This window comes from Ranitomeya imitator, chromosome 1, assembly GCF_032444005.1.
Source record: "Ranitomeya imitator isolate aRanImi1 chromosome 1, aRanImi1.pri, whole genome shotgun sequence".
Taxonomy (NCBI): domain Eukaryota; kingdom Metazoa; phylum Chordata; class Amphibia; order Anura; family Dendrobatidae; genus Ranitomeya; species Ranitomeya imitator.
The window spans coordinates 18,821,156-18,842,271 of record NC_091282.1 but is presented as its reverse complement, the minus strand read 5'-3'; the positions used below and the strand labels follow the sequence as shown (position 1 = coordinate 18,842,271).

The following is a 21,116-nucleotide window of genomic DNA, read 5'->3' as shown; positions in this document are numbered from 1 at the left end:
CCACGGCACCCGGTGAGGAGCATGGGCGAGTGGTGGATGTGCCTCAGCCCCTGGTGAGGAGCGAAGGGTGGAGGTGCCACGGCCGCCGGTGAAGGTGAGGAGCCAGGGGCGGGCATATCATTGGTGCAACCTTTGCAGCCGCATAGGGGCCCAAGAGGTAAGGGGGTCCATTTCTACCTCCAAAGCAGGTGCAATTTTGCATTTTTAGGAGCTCTTGGGCTGGAAAGGGCCCCTACATTGTTCTTGCACAGGAGCCTTCTTCGGTCTGTGTCCGCCAGTGTGAGGAGCATGAGTGGCAATGGAGGTGCCCTGGGAAGGGTGATGTGCGGGCAGTGGAGTGGCACAGGCCTCTCCTCATGGCTTCGCTGCGGCCTCCTGAGCTCTCAGATAATTAGCCAGCGCCTCGCCGGGAATGCGCTCCCTTCTTACAGTCCACTTGTTCTTTTCATTTCCTGACCCTCAGTCGCTCGAATCAGCACACAGGAGCCGTTGTGAAGGAATGTGGGCCCGGGGGGCTGCGGTTTTAGGGGGGCCCACGAATCACCCCTTGTCTGGAGGTCTGTACAGCGGGGGATGGGAGCTGTGACCACAGAACCCCTGAGACCAGGTGTGAGAATCGGTCACCAGAGCCCCATGCTGCCAGTGCACCCGGCCGCCGCTCGCTCACTTCCCGCAGCAAAAGCTTTTACTTCCTGACTGCATAGTGTGAATTTCCTTCTACTTTATGGGTTAGTGCGCCACAAGCTCCATCTACCCATCCTCCAGTCACAGCCAGAGCTGCAGCACAAATGCTGATGATTTCCTATGGCAATAGTAGAAAGGGATGTATGGATAAATTTGCTGCTCTGTTCCAGGGAGGGGATGGAGGAGATGGACCTGATGGAGGGGATGGGGAGGATGGAGGGATGTAGCTCATGGAGGGGATGGAGATGACGGACCTGATGGACCTGACTGAGGGGATGGAGATGATGGACCTGATGCAGGGGATGGAGATAATGGACCTGATGGAGAGGATGGAGGTGATGGACCTGACGGAGGGAATGAAGGAGATGGGGATAATGGACCTGATGGAGGGGATGGAGATGACGGACCTGATGGAGGGGATGAACCTGACGGAGGGGATAGACCTGACGGAGGGGATAGACCTGACGGAGGGAACGGAGGGGATGGAGATGATGGACCTGATGCAGGGGATGGAGATAATGGACCTGATGGAGAGGATGGAGGTGATGGACCTGACGGAGGGAATGAAGGAGATGGAGGGGATGGGGATAATGGACCTGATGGAGGGGATGGAGATGACAGACCTGATGGAGGGGATGAACCTGACGGAGGGGATAGACCTGACAGAGGGGATGGAGGTGATGGACCTGATGGAGAGGATGGAGGTGATGGAAGAGATGGAGGTGATGGAGAGGATGAAAGCGATGGTTGGGATGGATGTGATGGACCTGATGGAGGAGATGGAGTGGATGGAGGTGATGGAGCTGCGCCAAGAGCTTCATCAGGACACAACCACAATCTGATGATTTCCTCTCATCTCCCAGGTGGCAGAATCTCCCCCATTTGCGCTGCCCCCTGCTGGATTAGGGTGTGTACAGCACATGCTCTATGTGGTCAGCCAAGGAAATATAAGATGGGACTGGGATGTACAAACAAAGATTAGTCACTGCAGCTCTGGAGGTGACTGGAGGATGAGACATGATGTAACAGCAGAATAGTGACTGCAGCTCTGGAAGCGACTGGAGGATAAGACACGATGTAACAGCAGAATAGTGACTGCAGCTCTGGAGGTGACTGGAGGATAAGACACGATGTAACAGCAGAATAGTGACTGCAGCTCTGGTGGTGAACATTTCTTTGTGCAGGAGTTATGCATGTGCTTCAGTCACTGTTACATGTGCCCCACCAGCAGGGGGAGCCGCTGCTCTTAGGACCTTGTATCTGGCTACATTGTATCTTCCACACATCCGTCCTTTTCTCTTGCAGCAGAAGCAAAACCCAGAAGTCGCCCGTTCATCTCTGAATCCAGCTCATTAGACCGCAGCCAAAGCCAGCGCGCAGGACGCAGCCCGCAGAGAGGTGAGAGCCGCCGGGCCATCATAAGGGGGGAATAACATGGTATAACCTGGGCATCCTCTGTATATAATTATATATGTACTGCTGGTATAACCTGGGTATCTCCTGTATATAATTATATATGTACAGCTGGTACAACCTGGGTATCTCCTGTATATAATTATATATGTACAGCTGGTACAACCTGGGTATCTCCTGTATATAATTATATATGTACAGCTGGTATAACCTGGGCATCTCCTGTATATAATTATATATGTACAGCCGGTATAACCTGGGCATCTCCTGTATATAATTATATATGTACAGCTGGTATAACCTGGGTATCTCCTGTATATAATTATATATGTACAACTGGTATAACCTGGGCATCTCCTGTATATAATTATATATGTACAGCCGGTATAACCTGGGCATCTCCTGTATATAATTATATATGTACAGCTGGTATAACCTGGGCATCTCCTGTATATAATTACATATGTACAGCTGGTATAACCTGGGCCTCTCCTATATATAATTATATATGTACAGCTGGTATAACCTGGGCATCTCCTGTATATAATTATATATGTACAGCTGGTATAACCTGGGCATCTCCTGTATATAATTATATATGTACAGCAGGTATAACCTGGGCATCTCCTGTATATAATTATATATGTACAGCCGGTATAACCTGGGCATCTCCTGTATATAATTATATATGTACAGCTGGTATAACCTGGGTATCTCCTGAATATAATTATATATGTACAGCTGGTATAACCTGGGCATCTCCTGTATATAATTATATATGTACAGCAGGTATAACCTGGGCATCTCCTGTATATAATTATATATGTACAGCCGGTATAACCTGGGCATCTCCTGTATATAATTATATATGTACAGCTGGTATAATCTGGGCATCTCCTGTATATAATTATATATGTACAGCTGGTATAACCTGGGCATCTCCTGTATATAATTATATATGTACAGCTGGTATAACCTGGGCATCTCCTGTATATAATTACATATGTACAGCTGGTATAACCTGGGCCTCTCCTATATATAATTATATATGTACAGCTGGTATAACCTGGGCATCTCCTGTATATAATTATATACTGTATGTACAGCTGGTATAACCTGGGCATCTCCTGTATATAATTATATATGTACTGCTGGTATAACCTGGGTATCTCCTGTATATAATTATATATGTACAGCTGGTACAACCTGGGTATCTCCTGTATATAATTATATATGTACAGCTGGTACAACCTGGGTATCTCCTGTATATAATTATATATGTACAGCTGGTATAACCTGGGCATCTCCTGTATATAATTATATATGTACAGCAGGTATAACCTGGGCATCTCCTGTATATAATTATATATGTACAGCCGGTATAACCTGGGCATCTCCTGTATATAATTATATATGTACAGCTGGTATAACCTGGGCATCTCCTGTATATAATTACATATGTACAGCTGGTATAACCTGGGCCTCTCCTATATATAATTATATATGTACAGCTGGTATAACCTGGGCATCTCCTGTATATAATTATATATGTACAGCTGGTATAACCTGGGCATCTCCTGTATATAATTATATATGTACAGCAGGTATAACCTGGGCATCTCCTGTATATAATTATATATGTACAGCCGGTATAACCTGGGCATCTCCTGTATATAATTATATATGTACAGCTGGTATAACCTGGGTATCTCCTGTATATAATTATATATGTACAGCTGGTATAACCTGGGCATCTCCTGTATATAATTACATATGTACAGCTGGTATAACCTGGGCCTCTCCTATATATAATTATATATGTACAGCTGGTATAACCTGGGCATCTCCTATATATAATTATATATGTACAGCTGGTATAACCTGAGCATCTCCTGTATATAATTATATATATACAGCTGGTATAACCTGGGCATCCTCTGTATATAATTATATAGGTTCAGCTGATATAACTTGGGCATCTCCTGTATATAATTATATATGTAGAGCTGGTATAACCTGGGTATCTCCTGTATATAATTATATAGGTACAGCTGGTATAACCTGGGCATCTCCTGTATATAATGATATATGTACAGGTGGTATAACCTGGGCATCTCCTGTATATAATTATATATGTACAGCTGGTATAACCTGGGTATCTCCTATATATAATTATATATGTACAGCTGGTATAACCTGGGCATCTCCTATATATATAATTATATATGTACAGCTGGTATAACCTGGGCCTCTCCTATATATAATTATATATGTACAGCTGGTATAACCTGGGCATCTCCTATATATAATTATATATGTACAGCTGGTATAACCTGAGCATCTCCTGTATATAATTATACTAGATGGTGGCCCGATTCTAACGCATCGGGTATTCTAGAATATGCATGTCCACGTAGTATATTGCCCAGCCACGTAGTATATTGCCCAGCCACGTAGTATATTGCACAGCCATGTAGTATATTGCCCAGCCAAGTACTATATTGCCCAGTCACATAGTATATTGCCCAGCCACGTAGTATATTGCCCAGTCACGTAGTATATTGCCCAGTCACGTAGTATATTGCCCAGCCACGTAGTATATTGCCCAGTCACGTAGTATATTGCCCAGTCACGTAGTATATTACCCAGCCACGTAGTATATTGCCCAGTCACATAGTATATTGCCCAGCCACGTAGTATATTGCCCAGTCACGTAGTATATTGCCCAGCCACGTACTATATTGCCCAGTCACATAGTATATTGCCCAGTCACGTAGTATATTACCCAGCCACGTACTATATTGCCCAGTCACATAGTATATTGCCCAGCCACGTAGTATATTGCCCAGTCACGTAGTATATTGCCCAGCCACGTAGTATATTGCCCAGTCACGTAGTATATTGCCCAGTCACGTAGTATATTGCCCAGCCACGTAGTATATTGCCCAGTCACGTAGTATATTGCCCAGTCACGTAGTATATTACCCAGCCACGTACTATATTGCCCAGTCACATAGTATATTGCCCAGTCACGTAGTATATTGCCCAGCCACGTAGTATATTGCCCAGTCACGTAGTATATTGCCCAGCCACGTAGTATATTGCCCAGCCACGTAGTATATTGCCCAGCCACGTAGTATATTGCCCAGCCACGTAGTATATTGCCCAGCCACGTAGTATATTGCCAAGCCACGTAGTATATTGCCCAGCCACGTAGTATATTGCCCATCCACGTAGTATATTGCCCAGTCACGTAGTATATTGCCCAGCCACATAGTATATTGCCCAGCCAAGTAGTATATTGCCCAGTCACGTAGTATACAGCACAGAGTCACGTAGTATATTGGACAGCCACGTAGTATACAGCACAGAGCTACGTAGTATATTGCCCAGCCACGTAGTATATTGCCCAGTCACGTAGTATATTGCCCAGCCACATAGTATATTGCCCAGCCACGTAGTATATTGCCCAGTCACGTAGTATACAGCACAGAGTCACGTAGTATATTGGACAGCCACGTAGTATACAGCACAGAGCTACGTAGTATATTGCCCAGCCACGTAGTATATTGCCCAGTCACGTAGTATATTGGCCATCCACGTAGTATATTGCCCAGTCACGTAGTATACAGCACAGAGTCACGTAGTATATTGGACAGCCACGTAGTATACAGCACAGAGCTACGTAGTATATTGCCCAGCCACGTAATATATTGCCCAGCCAGGTAGTATATTGCACAGCCACGTAGTATATTGTCCAGCCACATAGTATATTGCCCAGTCATGTAGTATATAGCAGAGCCACGTAGTATATTGCCCAGCCACGTAGTATATTTCCCAGCCACGTAGTATATTTCCCAGCCACGTAGTATATTTCCCAGCCACGTAGTATATTTCCAGCCACGTAGTATATTGCCCAGCCATGTAGTATATTGCCCAGCCACGTAGTATATTGCCCAGCCATGTAGTATATTTCCCAGCCATGTAGTATATTGCCCAGCCACGTAGTATATTGCCCAGTCACGTAGTATATTGCCCAGTCACATAGTATATTTCCCAGCCACATAGTATATTGCCCAGCCACGTAGTATATTGCCCAGCCACGTAGTATATTGCCCAGTCACGTAGTATACAGCACAGAGTCACGTAGTATATTGGACAGCCACGTAGTATACAGCACAGAGCTACGTAGTATATTGCCCAGCCACGTAATATATTGCCCACTCACGTAGTATATTGCCCAGTCATGTAGTATATTGCACAGCCATGTAGTATATTGCCCAGTCATGTAGTATATTGCCCAGTCATGTAGTATATAGCAGAGCCACGTAGTATATTGCCCAGCCACGTAGTATATTTCCCAGCCACATAGTATATTTCCCAGCCACGTAGTATATTTCCCAGCCACGTAGTATATTGCCCAGCCACGTAGTATATTGCCCAGTCACGTAGTATATTGCCCAGTCACGTAGTATATTGCCCAGCCACGTAGTATATTGCCCAGCCACGTAGTATATTGCACAGCCACGTAGTATATTTCCCAGCCACGTAGTATATTGCCCAGCCACGTAGTATATTGCCCAGTCACGTAGTATATTGCCCAGCCACGTAGTATATTGCCCAGTCGTGTAGTATATTTCCCAGCCACGTAGTATATTGCCCAGCCACGTAGTATATTGCCCAGCCACGTAGTATATTGTCCAGTCACGCAGTATATTGCGCAGCCACGGAGTATATTGCCCAGCCACGTAGTATATTGCCCAGTTACGTAGTATGTTGCCCAGACACGTAGTATATTGCCCAGTTACGTATATTGCCCAGTCACGTAGTATATTGCCCAGCCACGTAGTATATTGCCCAGTCACGTAGTATATTTCCCAGCCACGTAGTATATTGCCCAGTCACGCAGTATATTGCGCAGCCACGGAGTATATTGCCCAGCCACGTAGTATATTGCCCAGTTACGTAGTATGTTGCCCAGACACGTAGTATATTGCCCAGTCACGTAGTATATTGCCCAGCCACGTAGTATATTGCCCAGTCACGTAGTATATTGCCCAGGCACGTAGTATATTGCCCAGCCACGTAGTATATTGCCCAGCCACGTAGTATATTGCCCAGTCACGTAGTATATTGCCCAGTCACGTAGTATATTGCCCAGTCACGTAGTATATTGCCCAGCCACGTAGTATATTGCCCAGTCACGTAGTATATTGCCCAGTCACGTAGTATATTGCCCAGCCACGTAGTATATTGCCCAGCCACGTAGTATATTGCCCAGTCACGTAGTATATTGCCCAGTCACGTAGTATATTGCCCAGCCACGTAGTACATTGCTCAGTCACGTAGTATATTGCCCAGCTACGTAGTATATTGCCCAGCCACGTAGTATATTGCCCAGCCACGTAGTATATTTTCCAGCCACTTAGTATATTGCCCAGCCACGTAGTATATTGCCCAGCCACGTAGTATATTGCCCAGCCACGTAGTATATTGCCCAGCCACGTAGTATATTGCCCAGCCACGTAGTATATTGCCCAGCCACGGAGTATATTGCCCAGCTACGTAGTATATTGCCCAGTCATGTAGTATACAGCACAGAGTCACATAGTATATTGGACAGCCACGTAGTATACAGCACAGAGCTACGTAGTATATTGCCCAGTCACGTAGTATACAGCACAGAGTCACGTAGTATATTGGACAGCCACGTAGTATACAGCACAGAGCTACGTAGTATATTGCCCAGCCACGTAATATATTGCCCAGTCACGTAGTATATTGCCCAGCCACGTATGTAACAGGTTAAAAAATAAAAAATAAACATATACTCACCTTCCGAGGGCCCCTTGTCATCCTGTCGCCTGTGTGCGGTGCACGCAGCAGCTTCCGGTCCCAGGGTTGGTATGAGCGCAGGACCTGTGATGACGTCGCGGTCACATGACCGTGACATCATGGCAGGTCCATCTCGCATAGCATCCTTGCCACCGGAACCTGCCGCTTGCACTGCCGAGGACAGGATGACACGTCGAAGGGTGAGAATGTTTTTTTTTATTATTCTTATTTGTAACATTAGATCTTTTGACTATTGATGCTGCATACACATCATCAATAGTAAAAAGTTGGTCACACAGGGTTAATAGCTGCGTAACCGGAGTGCGGTCAATTAACACTGGCATTAACCCTGTGTGAGGGCTGACTGGAGGGGAGTATGGAGCGGGCACTGATTGCGGGGAGGAAAGAGCGGCCATATTGCCTCCGGACTGTGGCCGTCACTGATTGGTCGTGGCAAAACGCCCACGACCAATCAGCGACTTGGATTCCATGACAGACAGAGGCCGCGACCAATGAATATCCGTGAAAGACAGAAGTCACCCTTAGACAATTATATAGTAGATATTGGGTGATATAGGCGGTCTCTCCGGTTTGCCCTGTCTCCAGGTCTTCGGATAGTCCCATGTTCTCTTCCTGTGTAGTCATGTGAGGAGACCGGTTGGTGCTGCCCCTCCATGGCTGCTGTGCTTCTCCTTCGTGCCCATGGTGCTTTTGTTCTTCTCCTCCGTGGCCACTGTGCTGCTCCTCCGTGCTCATCTGAGTCCACAGTGATGCTCCTCTGTGGTCGCAGTGGTGCTCCTCCGTGCTCATCTGTATCCATTGTGCTGCTCCCCTGTGGCCGTGGTGTTGCTCCCCTGTGGCCGTGGTGTTGCTCCCCTGTGACCGTGGTGTTGCTTCCCTGTGGCCATGTTGCTGCTCTCCTGTGGTCGTGGTGTTGCTCCCCTGTAGCCGTGGTGCTGCTCCCCTGTGGCTGTGGTGTTGCTTCCCTGTGGCCATGTTGCTGCTCTTCTGTGGCCGTGGTGTTGCTCCCCTGTGGCCGTGGTGTTGCTCCCCTGTGGCCGTGGTGCTGCTCCCCTGTAACCGTGGTGTTGCTACCCTGTGGCCGTGGTGTTGCTCCCCTGTGGCCGTGGTGCTGCTCCCCTGTAACCGTGGTGTTGCTACCCTGTGGCCGTGGTAACAGGAACACATGGGCTACTTGCACAGTGAACAAGTCTGTATGATCATGTTCACACACCACCAAGAAACCTGAAGACACAAAAGAGAATAGTAAAACCAAAAACACTCAGTTTGAAAAAATGTTGCAGTAATCCGCAAGTGCTAGTAAAAGATGTAAAAAACAGGGTATTTGGTTGATACGTTTTTTGCAAAAAATGTATACTAAGCTGCTCTACCAATCTTCACGGTATACCCTTATCAGAGCAGTCCTAACTAATGTATGCAATCCCTATCTGATGTATTTAAAAACCTGATCATCTGTATATAACCTGTGTGAACAGGGTTCAGAGAGGAAAAATCCATGTGTGCATACAGGGTAGAACAGCTATTGTGCAGATAGCCCAAGAGGAGTGGTGGAACTCCCCAGTCTTGTAGACACAAGAGAACAATTATGGAAACAGGAACACATGGGCTACTTGCACAGTGAACAAGTCTGTATGATCATGTTCACACACCACCAAGAAACCTGAAGACACAAAAGAGAATAGTAAAACCAAAAACACTCAGTTTGAAAAAATGTTCACTGTGCAAGTAGCCCATGGTAGAGCAGCTTAGTATACATTTTTTGCAAAAAACGTATCAACCAAATACCCTGTTTTTTACATCTTTTACTAGCACTTGCGGATTACTGCAACATTTTTTCAAACTGAGTGTTTTTGGTTTTACTATTCTCTTTTGTGTCCTGTGGCCGTGGTGTTGCTCCCTTGTGGCCGTGGTGTTGCTCCCTTGTGGCCGTGGTGTTGCTCCCCTGTGGCCGTGGTGCTGCTCCTCTGTGGTCATGGTGTTGCCCCCTGTGGCCGTGGTGTTGCTCCCCTGTGGCCGTGGTGTTGCTCCCCTGTGGCCGTGGTGTTGCTCCCCTGTGGCCGTGGTGCTGCTCCCCTGTGGCCGTGGTGCTGCTCCCCTGTGGTTGTGGTGCTGCTCCCCTGTGGCCGTGGTGCTGCTCCCCTGTGGCCGTGGTGTTGCTCCCCTGTGGCCGTGGTGTTACACCCCTGTGGCCGTGGTGTTGCTCCCCTGTGGCCGTGGTGTTGCTCCCCTGTGGCCGTGGTGCTGCTCTCATGTGGCCATGGTGCTGCTCCCCTGGCCGTGGTGTTCCTCTCCTGTGGCCGTGCTGCTGTTCCCCTGTGGCTGCGGTGCTGCTCCTCTGTGGTCACGGTGCTGCTCCTCCATGCTCATCTGTATCCGTGGTGCTGCTCCTTTATGGCCGCGGAGCTGCTCCCCTGTGGCTGCACGGTGCTGTTCCACTGAGGTCACGGTGCTGCTCCTTCATGCTCATCTGCCCCTCCTTGCCAATGTGCTTCTGTGCTACTCCGTTGTGCCCATGGTGCTTCTGTGCTGCTCCTCCGTGGCTGTGGTGCTGCTCCTCCATGCTCATGGTTCTTCTGTGCTGCTCCTCCATTCCCATGATGCTTCTGTGCTGCTCCTCCGTGCCCATGATGCTTCTGTGCTGATCCTCCGTGGCCATGATGCTGCTGTAATGCTCCTCCGTGCCCATGGTGCTTCTGTGCTGCTCCTCCGTGGCCATGATGCTTCTGTGCTGCTCCTCCGTGCCCATGGTGCTTCTGTGCTGCTCCTCCGTGGCCATGGTGCTTCTGTGCTGCTCCTCCGTGGCCATGGTGCTTCTGTGCTGCTCCTCCGTGGCCATGGTGCTTCTGTGCTGCTCCTCCGTGCCCATGGTGCTTCTGTGCTGCTCCTCCGTGCCCATGGTGCTTCTGTGCTGCTCCTCCGTGCCCATGGTGCTTCTGTGCTGCTCCTCCGTGCCCATGGTGCTCAGGTGCTGCTCCTCGATGGCCATGGTGCTTCCGTGCTGCTCCTCCGTGCCCATGGTGCTTCTGTGCTGCTCCTCCGTGCCCATGGTGCTTCTGTGCTGCTACTCCGTGGCCATGGTGCTTCTGTGCTGCTCCACTGTGGCCATGTTGCTTCTGTGCTGCTCCTCCATGCCCATGGTGCTTCTGTGCTGCTCCTCCGTGCCCATGGTGCTCCGGTGCTGCTCCTCGATGGCCATGGTGCTTCCGTGCTGCTCCTCCGTGCCCATGGTGCTTCTGTGCTGCTCCTCCATGGTGCTTCTGTGCTGCTCCTCCGTGCTCATGGTGCTTCTGTGCTGCTCCTCCGTGGCCATGGTGCTTCTGTGCTGCTCCTCCGTGGCCATGGTGCTTCTGTGCTGCTCCACTGTGGCCATGGTGCTTCTGTGCTGCTCCTCCGTGCCCATGGTGCTTCTGTGCTGCTCCTCCGTGGCCATGGTGCTTCTGTGCTGCTCCACTGTGGCCATGTTGCTTCTGTGCTGCTCCTCCGTGGCCATGGTGCTTCTGTGCTGCTCCACTGTGGCCATGTTGCTTCTGTGCTGCTCCTCCGTGCCCATGGTGCTCCGGTGCTGCTCCTCGATGGCCATGGTGCTTCCGTGCTGCTCCTCTGTGCCCATGGTGCTTCTGTGCTGCTCCTCCGTGCCCATGGTGCTTCCGTGCTGCTCCTCCGTGCCCATGGTGCTTCTGGTCTGCTCCTCCGTGCCCATGGTGCTTCTGTGCTGCTCCTCCGTGCCCATGGTGCTTCTGTGCTGCTCCTCCGTGCCCATGGTGCTTCTGTGCTGCTCCTCCATGCTCATGGTGCTTCTGTGCTGCTCCTCCGTGCCCATGGTGCTTCTGTGCTGCTCCTCCGTGCCCATGGGGCTTCTGTGCTGCTCCTCCGTGCTCATGGTGCTTCTGTGCTGCTCCTCTGTGGCCATGGTTCTTCCGTGCTGCTCCTCCGTGGCCATGGTGCTTCTGTGCTGCTCCTCCGTGGCCATGGTGCTTCTGTGCTGCTCCTCCGTGGCCATGGTGCTTCTGTGCTGCTCCACTGTGGCCATGGTTCTTCCGTGCTGCTCCTCCGTGGCCATGGTGCTTCTGTGCTGCTCCTCTGTGGCCATGGTTCTTCCGTGCTGCTCCTCCGTGGCCATGGTGCTTCTGTGCTGCTCCTCCGTGCTCATGGTGCTTCTGTGCTGCTCCTCCGTGGCCATGGTGCTTCTGTGCTGCTCCACTGTGGCCATGGTGCTTCTGTGCTGCTCCTCCGTGCCCATGGTGCTTCTGTGCTGCTCCTCCGTGGCCATGGTGCTTCTGTGCTGCTCCACTGTGGCCATGTTGCTTCTGTGCTGCTCCTCCGTGCCCATGGTGCTTCTGTGCTGCTCCTCCGTGGCCATGGTGCTTCTGTGCTGCTCCTCCGTGGCCATGGTGCTTCTGTGCTGCTCTTCCGTGGCCATGGTGCTTCTGTGCTGCTCTTCCGTGGCCAAGGTGCTTCTGTGCTGCTCCACTGTGGCCATGGTGCTTCTGTGCTGCTCCTCTGTGGCCATGGTGCTTCTGTGCTGCTCTTCCGTGGCCATGGTGCTTCTGTGCTGCTCCTCCGTGGCCATGGTGCTTCTGTGCTGCTCTTCCGTGGCCAATGTGCTTCTGTGCTGCTCCTCCGTGGCCATGGTGCTTCTGTGCTGCTCCTCTGTGGCTGTGGTGCTACTCCTCCGTGCCCATGGTTCTTCTGTGCTGCTCCTCCGTGCCCATGGTACTTCTGTGCTGCTCTTTCGTGGCCATGGTGCTTCTGTGCTGCTCCTCTGTGGCCATGGTGCTTCTGTGCTGCTCCTCCGTGCCCATGGTACTTCTGTGCTGCTCCTCCTTGGCCATGGTGCTTCTGTGCTGCTCCTCCGTGCCCATGGTACTTCTGTGCTGCTCCTCCTTGGCCATGGTGCTTCTGTGCTGCTCCTCCGTGGCCATGGTGCTTCTGTGCTGCTCCTCCGTGGCCATGGTGCTTCTGTGCTGCTCCTCCGTGGCCATGGTGCTTCTGTGCTGCTCCTCTGTGGCTGTGGTGCTACTGCTCCGTGCTCATGGTGCTTCTGTGCTGCTCCTCCGTGGCCTCACTGTCACACGTCTGGCCATTGTCGGTCTCATTCCTCGGTTATTGGCCACGCCGTGGCCGTTTTCATATTTCACTACATCCACAGTTATTGTAGCTCCATCCTCTCGGATCTGGAGAAACTTCCTACATCACACGCTGACCTTCATCCGTGGGTTTTTCTCCGTGGCCTGCAGCCCCTGGACCCGAGGAGTGGTCTGCGAGGTCAGGATGGGAAGGAGCTGCTGTTTGGTTTGCCCCATGGCGCAGAGTTACCTGGTGTCTCCTGCCACAGCGTATACCCTCAGCACCCGGAGTTCTCGCCAGCCGGTGCCAAACCAGCACATCCCACATATCCGGGGAGGATAGCGGACCACAGTGTGGACGGCAGGGGCCGCTGTACCGGAAGGTGTAATGCCCCCCATAGCTGTACACCCCATGTTGTCATATCTGGCCCCGGCCTGAACAACTCCGCCAAATATATCTGTCCCATAGAGCATTATAAGATGCGATTTACATAGGACTGCCGTTCTCATTCTTGATGTGTCTGCCCTCCTGTGCTGGGGTTGGGGGGTGACGTCATGGCTGCTCCATTATACAGGGGCCTGTGAATAATTCATGGTATTGCCATTGACGGTGCACTTACTATACCAGGGCCGTCAGACGCACAATCAATCCCATTAACTAATCACGATGTTACATTAACCCTTGTGGTGCTGCAGCTCCTGTGCAGTGGGTGCGGGGCACGGTATAGATGATGGTATGTGATGGGACATGATGGAACATCAGCAGGGGGTATACAGCTGACTAGCAGGGGGGTTTACAGCTGACCAGCAGGGGTGTACAGCTGACCAGCAGGAGGGTATACAGCTGACCAGCAGGGGTGTACAGCTGACTAGCAGGGCGATATACAGCTGACAAGAATAGCTAGAGCCTATAAATGAACTGGCCCCGTCTCTATCCTCAGGAAAAATACAAAAATTAGCTATGGAGGATATCCACTAGATTAAAACATAACCTTTAATAAATGTTACTAAAAGCTCGGATCCTAATAAGACACATATAACAACAAAAACAAAAAGTGCTCAGGTGAACCAGTGCTCAAATTAAAAATTGGATCGGTCTTACCATTTCAGACGGACATATGGAAACAGTCCCTCATAGTCCATGAGGGTGGTGGTTCCAAATAAATGGGGGCCAAGGATAGGGAAGGGTACACCGCAGCTATCTTCCCTGTAAACCCTTAAAAGGACTCCTGTCCTAACAAGGACAGGCCCCAAGTGAGCCCTGCTATGGGAATCCACCAACCAACGTGTAGTCCTAAAGATATTTCTTCTCCCTACGCGTTTCAACTCCAATGAGGGAGCATCATCAGGGGAGTTAAGTAGTCCGAAGAAGATACCAGTGGGTCCCCTCCGTAGTCCCAGAAGGACAATCCAGAAAGGTCCAAACACATTCGTGTACATATCAGTCCGTATTGCCTGGGTCCCGCAGTGGCTGGGACATCCCAGGGAGCTTCAGGAATTCTAGCTGTGTCTGAAGTTAGAGTAAGTCCTCTAACTTCAGACACAGCTAGAATTCCTGAAGCTCCCTGGGATGTCCCAGCCACTGCGGGACCCAGGCAATACGGACTGATATACAGCTGACCAGCAGGGCGTATTCAGCTGACTAGCAGGGCGATATACAGCTGACCAGCAGGGGTGTACAGCTGACCAGCAGGGGTGTACAGCTGACCAGCAGGGGTATACAGCTGACCAGCAGGGGTGTACAGTTGACCAGCAGGGGTGTACAGCTGACCAGCAGGAGGGTATACAGCTGACCAGCAGGAGGGTATACAGCTGACCAGCAGGGGGGTACACAGCTGACCAGCAGGGGGGTACACAGCTGACCAGCAGGGGGATACAGCTGACCAGCAGGGGTGTACAGCTGACCAGCAAGAGGGTATACACCTGACCAGCAGGAGGGTATACAGCTGACCAGTAGGAGGGTAAACAGCTGACCAGCAGGGGGGTACACAGCTGACCAGCAGGGGGGTACACAGCTGACCAGCAGAGGTGTATACAGCTGACCAGCAGGAGGGTATACAGCTGACCAACAGGAGGGTATACAGCTGACCAACAGGAGGGTATACAGCTGACCAACAGGGGGGTATACAGCTGACCAGCAGTGGGGTATACAGCTGACCAGCAGGGGTGTACAGCTGACCAGCAGAGGTGTATACAGCTGACCAGCAGGGGGATATACAGCTGACCAGCAGAGGTGTACAGTTGACCAGCAGAGGGGTGTACAGCTGACCAGCAGGGGGGGTATACAGCTGACCAGTCGGGGTCTACAGCTGACCAGCAGAGAGGTATACAGCTGACCAGCAGAAGGGGGTATACTGCTTACCAGCAGGGGTGTACAGCTGACCAGCAGGGGTGTACAGCTGACCAGCAGAGGGGTGTACAGCTGACCAGCAGAGGGGTGTACAGCTGACCAGCAGAGGGGTGTACAGCTGACCAGCAGGGGGGTATACAGCTGACCAGCCGGGGTGTACAGCTGACCAGCAGAGGGGTATACAGCTGACCAGCAGGGGGTTATACAGCTGACCAGCAGGGGGGTATTCAGCTGACCAGCAGAGGGGTATATTGCTTACCAGCAGGGGTGTACAGCTGACCAGCAGGGGGTTATACAGCTGATCAGCAGGGGGATACAGCTGACCAGCAAGAGGGTATACAGGTGACCAGCAGAAGGGTATACAGCTGACCAGCAGGAGGGTAAACAGCTGACCAGCAGGGGGGTATACAGCTGACCAGCAGGGGTGTACAGCTGACCAGCAGAGGTTTATACAGCTGACCAGCAGGGGGATATACAGCTGACCAGCAGAGGTGTACAGCTGACCAGCAGGGGTGTACAGCTGACCAGCAGAGGTTTATACAGCTGACCAGCAGGGGGATATACAGCTGACCAGCAGAGGTGTACAGTTGACCAGCAGAGGGGTGTACAGCTGACCAGCAGGGGGGGTATACAGCTGACCAGTCGGGGTGTACAGCTGACCAGCAGAGAGGTATACAGCTGACCAGCAGAAGGGGGTATACTGCTTACCAGCAGGGGTGTACAGCTGACCAGCAGGGGGATGTACAGCTGACCAGCAGGGGGGTATACAGCTGACCAGCCGGGGTGTACAGCTGACCAGCAGAGGGGTATACAGCTGACCAGCAGGGGGTTATACAGCTGACCAGCAGGGGGGTATTCAGCTGACCAGCAGAGGGGTATATTGCTTACCAGCAGGGGTGTACAGCTGACCAGCAGGGGGTTATACAGCTGATCAGCAGGGGGATACAGCTGACGAGCAGGGGTGTACAGCTGACCAGCAAGAGGGTATACAGCTGACCAGCAGGAGGGTATACAGCTGACCAGCAGGAGGGTAAACGGCTGACCAGCAGGGGGGTACACAGCTGACCAGTAGAGGTGTATACAGCTGACCAGCAAGAGGGTATACAGCTGACCAACAGGAGGGTATACAGCTGACCAACAGGGGGGTATACAGCTGACCAGCAGTGGGGTATACAGCTGACCAGCAGGGGTGTACAGCTGACCAGCAGAGGTGTATACTGCTTACCAGCAGGGGTGTACAGCTGACCAGCAGGGGTGTACAGCTGACCAGCAGAGGGGTGTACAGCTGACCAGCCGGGGTGTACAGCTGACCAGCAGAGGGGTATACAGCTGACCAGCAGGGGGGTATACAGCTGACCAGCAGGGGGTTATACAGCTGATCAGCAGGGGGTATTCAGCTGACCAGCAGAGGGGTATATTGTTTACCAGCAGGGGTGTACAGCTGACCAGCAGGAGGGTATACATTTGACCAGCAGGAGAGTGTACAGCTGACCAGCAGCGTGTATACAGCTGACCAGCAGGGGTGTACAGCTGACCAGCAGTGGGGTATACATCTTACCAGCAGGGGTGTACAGCTGACCAGCAGAGGGGTGTACAGCTGACCAGCAGGGAGTATACAGCTGACCAGCAGGAGGGTATACAGCTGACCAGCAAGGGGGGTATACAGCTGACCAGCAGAGGGTTATACAGCTGACCAGCAGAGGGTTATACAGCTGACCAGCAGGGGTATACAGCTGACCAGCAGGGGTGTACAGCTGACCAGCAGGGTGGTATACAGCTGACCAGCAGGGGTATACAGCTGACCAGCATGGGGGTGTACAGCTGACCAGCAGGGGGGTGTACAGCTGACCAGCAGGGGTATACAGCTGACCAGCAGGGGGATATACAGCTGACCAGCAGGGGTGTACATTTGACCAGCAGGAGGGTATACATTTGACCAGCAGGAGGGTGTACAGCTGACCAGCAGCGTGTATACAGCTGACCAGCAGGGGGGTATACATCTTACCAGCAGGGGTGTACAGCTGACCAGCAGGGGGGTGTACAGCTGACCAGCCAGAGGGTATACAGCTGACCAGCAGAGGGGTGTACAGCTGACCAGCAGAGGGTTATACAGCTGACCAGCAGGGGTATACAGCTGACCAGCAGGGGTATACAGCTGACCAGCAGGGGTGTACAGCTGACCAGCAGGGTGGTATACAGCTGACCAGCAGGGGTATACAGCTGACCAGCAGGGGGGGTGTACAGCTGACCAGCAGGGGGGTATACAGCTGACCAGCAGGGGTATACAGCTGACCAGCAGGGGGATATACAGCTGACCAGCAGGGGTGTACAGCTGACCAGCAGGGGGGTGTACAGCTGACCAGCAGGGGGGTATACAGCTGACCAGCAGGGGGGGTATACAGCTGACCAGCAGGGGGGGTATACAGCTGACCAGCAGGGGGGTGTACAGCTGACCAGCAGGGGGGTGTACAGCTGACCAGCAGGGGTGTACAGCTGACCAGCAGGGGGGTATACATCTTACCAGCAGGGGTGTACAGCTGACCAGCAGGGGGGTGTACAGCTGACCAGCCAGAGGGTATACAGCTGACCAGCAGAGGGGTGTACAGCTGACCAGCAGAGGGTTATACAGCTGACCAGCAGGGGTATACAGCTGACCAGCAGGGGTGTACAGCTGACCAGCAGGGTGGTATACAGCTGACCAGCAGGGGTATACAGCTGACCAGCAGGGGGGGTGTACAGCTGACCAGCAGGGGGGTATACAGCTGACCAGCAGGGGTATACAGCTGACCAGCAGGGGGATATACAGCTGACCAGCAGAGGTCTACAGCTGACCAGCAGGGGGGTGTACAGCTGACCAGCAGGGGGGTATACAGCTGACCAGCAGGGGGGTATACAGCTGACCAGCAGGGGGATATACAGCTAACCAGCAGGGGGGTGTACAGCTGACCAGCAGGGGGGTGTACAGCTGACCAGCAGGGGTGTACAGCTGACCAGCAGGGGGGTGTACAGCTGACCAGCAGGGGGGTGTACAACTGACCAGCAGGGGGCGTCCGTTTCTACCATGGAGCTTTTATTTACAGCGTGATGCGTCTATCTCCAGTGAGGGGCGTCTGTCCCTGGTGAGGGGCCTCCATCTCCGGTGTAGGGAGTAGGTACCAGCGTAAGGTGACCATCTCTTGTTCGTCCGGCTGTGTCCCATATGTGCTGTATACCTCAGGCTGTGTCCCATATGTGCTGTATACCTCAGCCTGTGTCCCATATGTGTGTGTGTGTGTGTATATATATATATAATCTACTATATAAAGCTGAATGTGTGTGGGTGTATGTATGTATGTATGTATGTCCGGGATTGGCATCTGCACTGTCGCAGCTACAGCCACAAAATTTTGCACAGTCACACGTCTGGACCCCGAGAGCGTCATAGGCTACGTTGTGAGGCGAAATTTTAACCCCGCGCGTTCCAATTCACCAAACAATTTTGCCCCTATCTACATAATGGGGAAAAAGTGAAATGAAAAGTGTTGGAAGCGTCGTAGCTACAGCCACAAAATTTTGCACAGTCACACGTCTGGACCCCGAGAGCATCATAGGCTACGTTGTGAGGTGAAATATTAACCCCGCGCTTTCCAATTCACCAAACAATTTTGCCCCTATCTACATAATGGGGAAAAAGTGAAAGGAAAAGTGTTGGAGGCAAATTGACAGCTGCCAGATGTGAACAAGGGGGACTTAAAGAATGAGAGCGATGGCGCCAAAGAGTATATACCGTACAGGTGCTAAGGTGGGGCCCCGACATGGGATACTCACCACACACGGGGATATGAACACACACACAAAATGCGCCACACACTACCACATGCTTGAACACATATTACCCTCAGCACACATTTCACCACACATACACCAACCTCGCCACATAAAAGTCGAAACACAAAAGTCGCCGCTCAAAACTCGCCACGCGCAAAACTCGCCACATGCAAAAACTAGGCTCACGCAAAACTCGCCACAAGTGCAAAACTCACCTCATGGAAAACTCGCCACACGCAAAACTTGCACACGCGGAAAAATTGCCACATGTACAAAAGTTGCAGCACATGCAAAAGTTGCCTCACACACAACTTGCACATACTCAAAAGGCACCACACATAAAACTCACCATGCGCAAAACTCGCCATGCGCAAAACTTGCTGCACACAACTTGCTACATTAACCTGTCACATGCAACTCGACACACAAAAAGTTGCTACACACATGTTGCCACACAAAACTCATCTCACAAAAGTCGCTACATGCATGTCGCCACACGCAACTCAACACACACAACTTGACAAACGAAATTCGCCCTAAAACACACACAAGTCTGGTATTATCCTTCAAAAATAAAAATTAGATTAATAAGCAGACAAACTACAAGAGCAACAACTGTACCATATAGGAAATAAGGCAGCTGTCAGTCACATGACCTGTCTATTATGTGTATGTGTGAGCTAATATATACTGCCAGGGGGAGGACTTCCTGTTGGCTGGGGATTTATCAGGCTGCCAATTTAGCTTACAAATACTGAGGTAAAAATACTGAGCAAATAATGTGTGAACGAGGTCTAATACAGGAGATCACACAGGTATATACTATATACAGGGGAGATGACACACAGATATATACTATATACAGGAGAGATGACACACAGGTATATACTATATAGAGGAGATGACATACAGGTACTTACTATATACAGGAGGAGATGACACACAGGTATATACTATATACAGGAGCAGATGACCTACAGGTATATACTATATACAGGAGGAGATGACATACAGGTATATGCTATATATAGAAGATGACATACAGGTATATACTATATACAGGAGGAGATGACACACAGATATATACTATATACAGGGGAGATGACACACAGGTATATACTATATACAGGAGGAGATGACATACAGGTATATACTATATATAGAAGGAGATGACATACAGGTATATACTATATATAGGAGGAGATGACATACAGGTATATACTATATACAGGGGAGATGACACAGCAGGTATATTATATATACAGGGGAGATGACATACAGGTATATACTATATAGAGGAGATGACATACAGGTGTATACTATATATAAGGGAGATGACAAACATGTATATACTGAGGTGAAAATGAAAAGGTGTGAGTGCAAAATGAGAGGAGTGAGGGAAAATAGTGGAGTGATCGGAAAATGACAGATGTGGGGTCGAAAGAGGAGTGAGGGAAAATAGTGGAGTGATCGGAAAATGACAGATGTGAGGTCGAAATGACAAGTGTTAGGGGGGAATGAGAGGAGTAAGGGAGAAAATGAGAGGTGTAAGGGAGAAAATGAGAGATATGAGGGGGAAAATGAAAGATGTGATTGGGAAAATGAGAGGCGTGATGGGAAAATAAGAGAAGTGAGGTGCTATAACTAACCACAGATATTTCCTATGCCCAGGCAACGCCGGGCTCTTCAGCTAGTATATATATATATATATATTTATATATATATATATATACACACATATATACAGTGGGGCAAAAAAGTATTTAGTCAGTCAGCAATAGTGCAAGTTCCACCACTTAAAAAGATGAGAGGCGTCTGTAATTTACATCATAGGTAGACCTCAACTATGGGAGACAAACTGAGAAAAAAAAATCCAGAAAATCACAGTGTCTGCTTTTTTAACATTTTATTTGCATATTATGGTGGAAAATAAGTATTTG

At 50.6% G+C, this 21,116-nt stretch overlaps 1 protein-coding gene across 3 annotated transcripts in view; it reads left to right on the top strand.

Annotated features, from left to right (window-relative positions):
• The window catches only part of CNTFR (ciliary neurotrophic factor receptor), a 614,589-nt gene that overhangs the window by 343,060 nt on the left and 250,413 nt on the right, over positions 1-21,116 (top strand). For 2 of the 3 annotated variants that reach the window (XM_069745853.1, XM_069745852.1), the window contains exon 5: positions 1,990-2,082. In XM_069745853.1, the coding sequence (XP_069601954.1) occupies positions 1,990-2,082 (93 nt within the window). The remainder of the gene's footprint in view (positions 1-1,989; positions 2,083-21,116) is intronic. The other variant, XM_069745854.1, reaches the window with a different exon arrangement.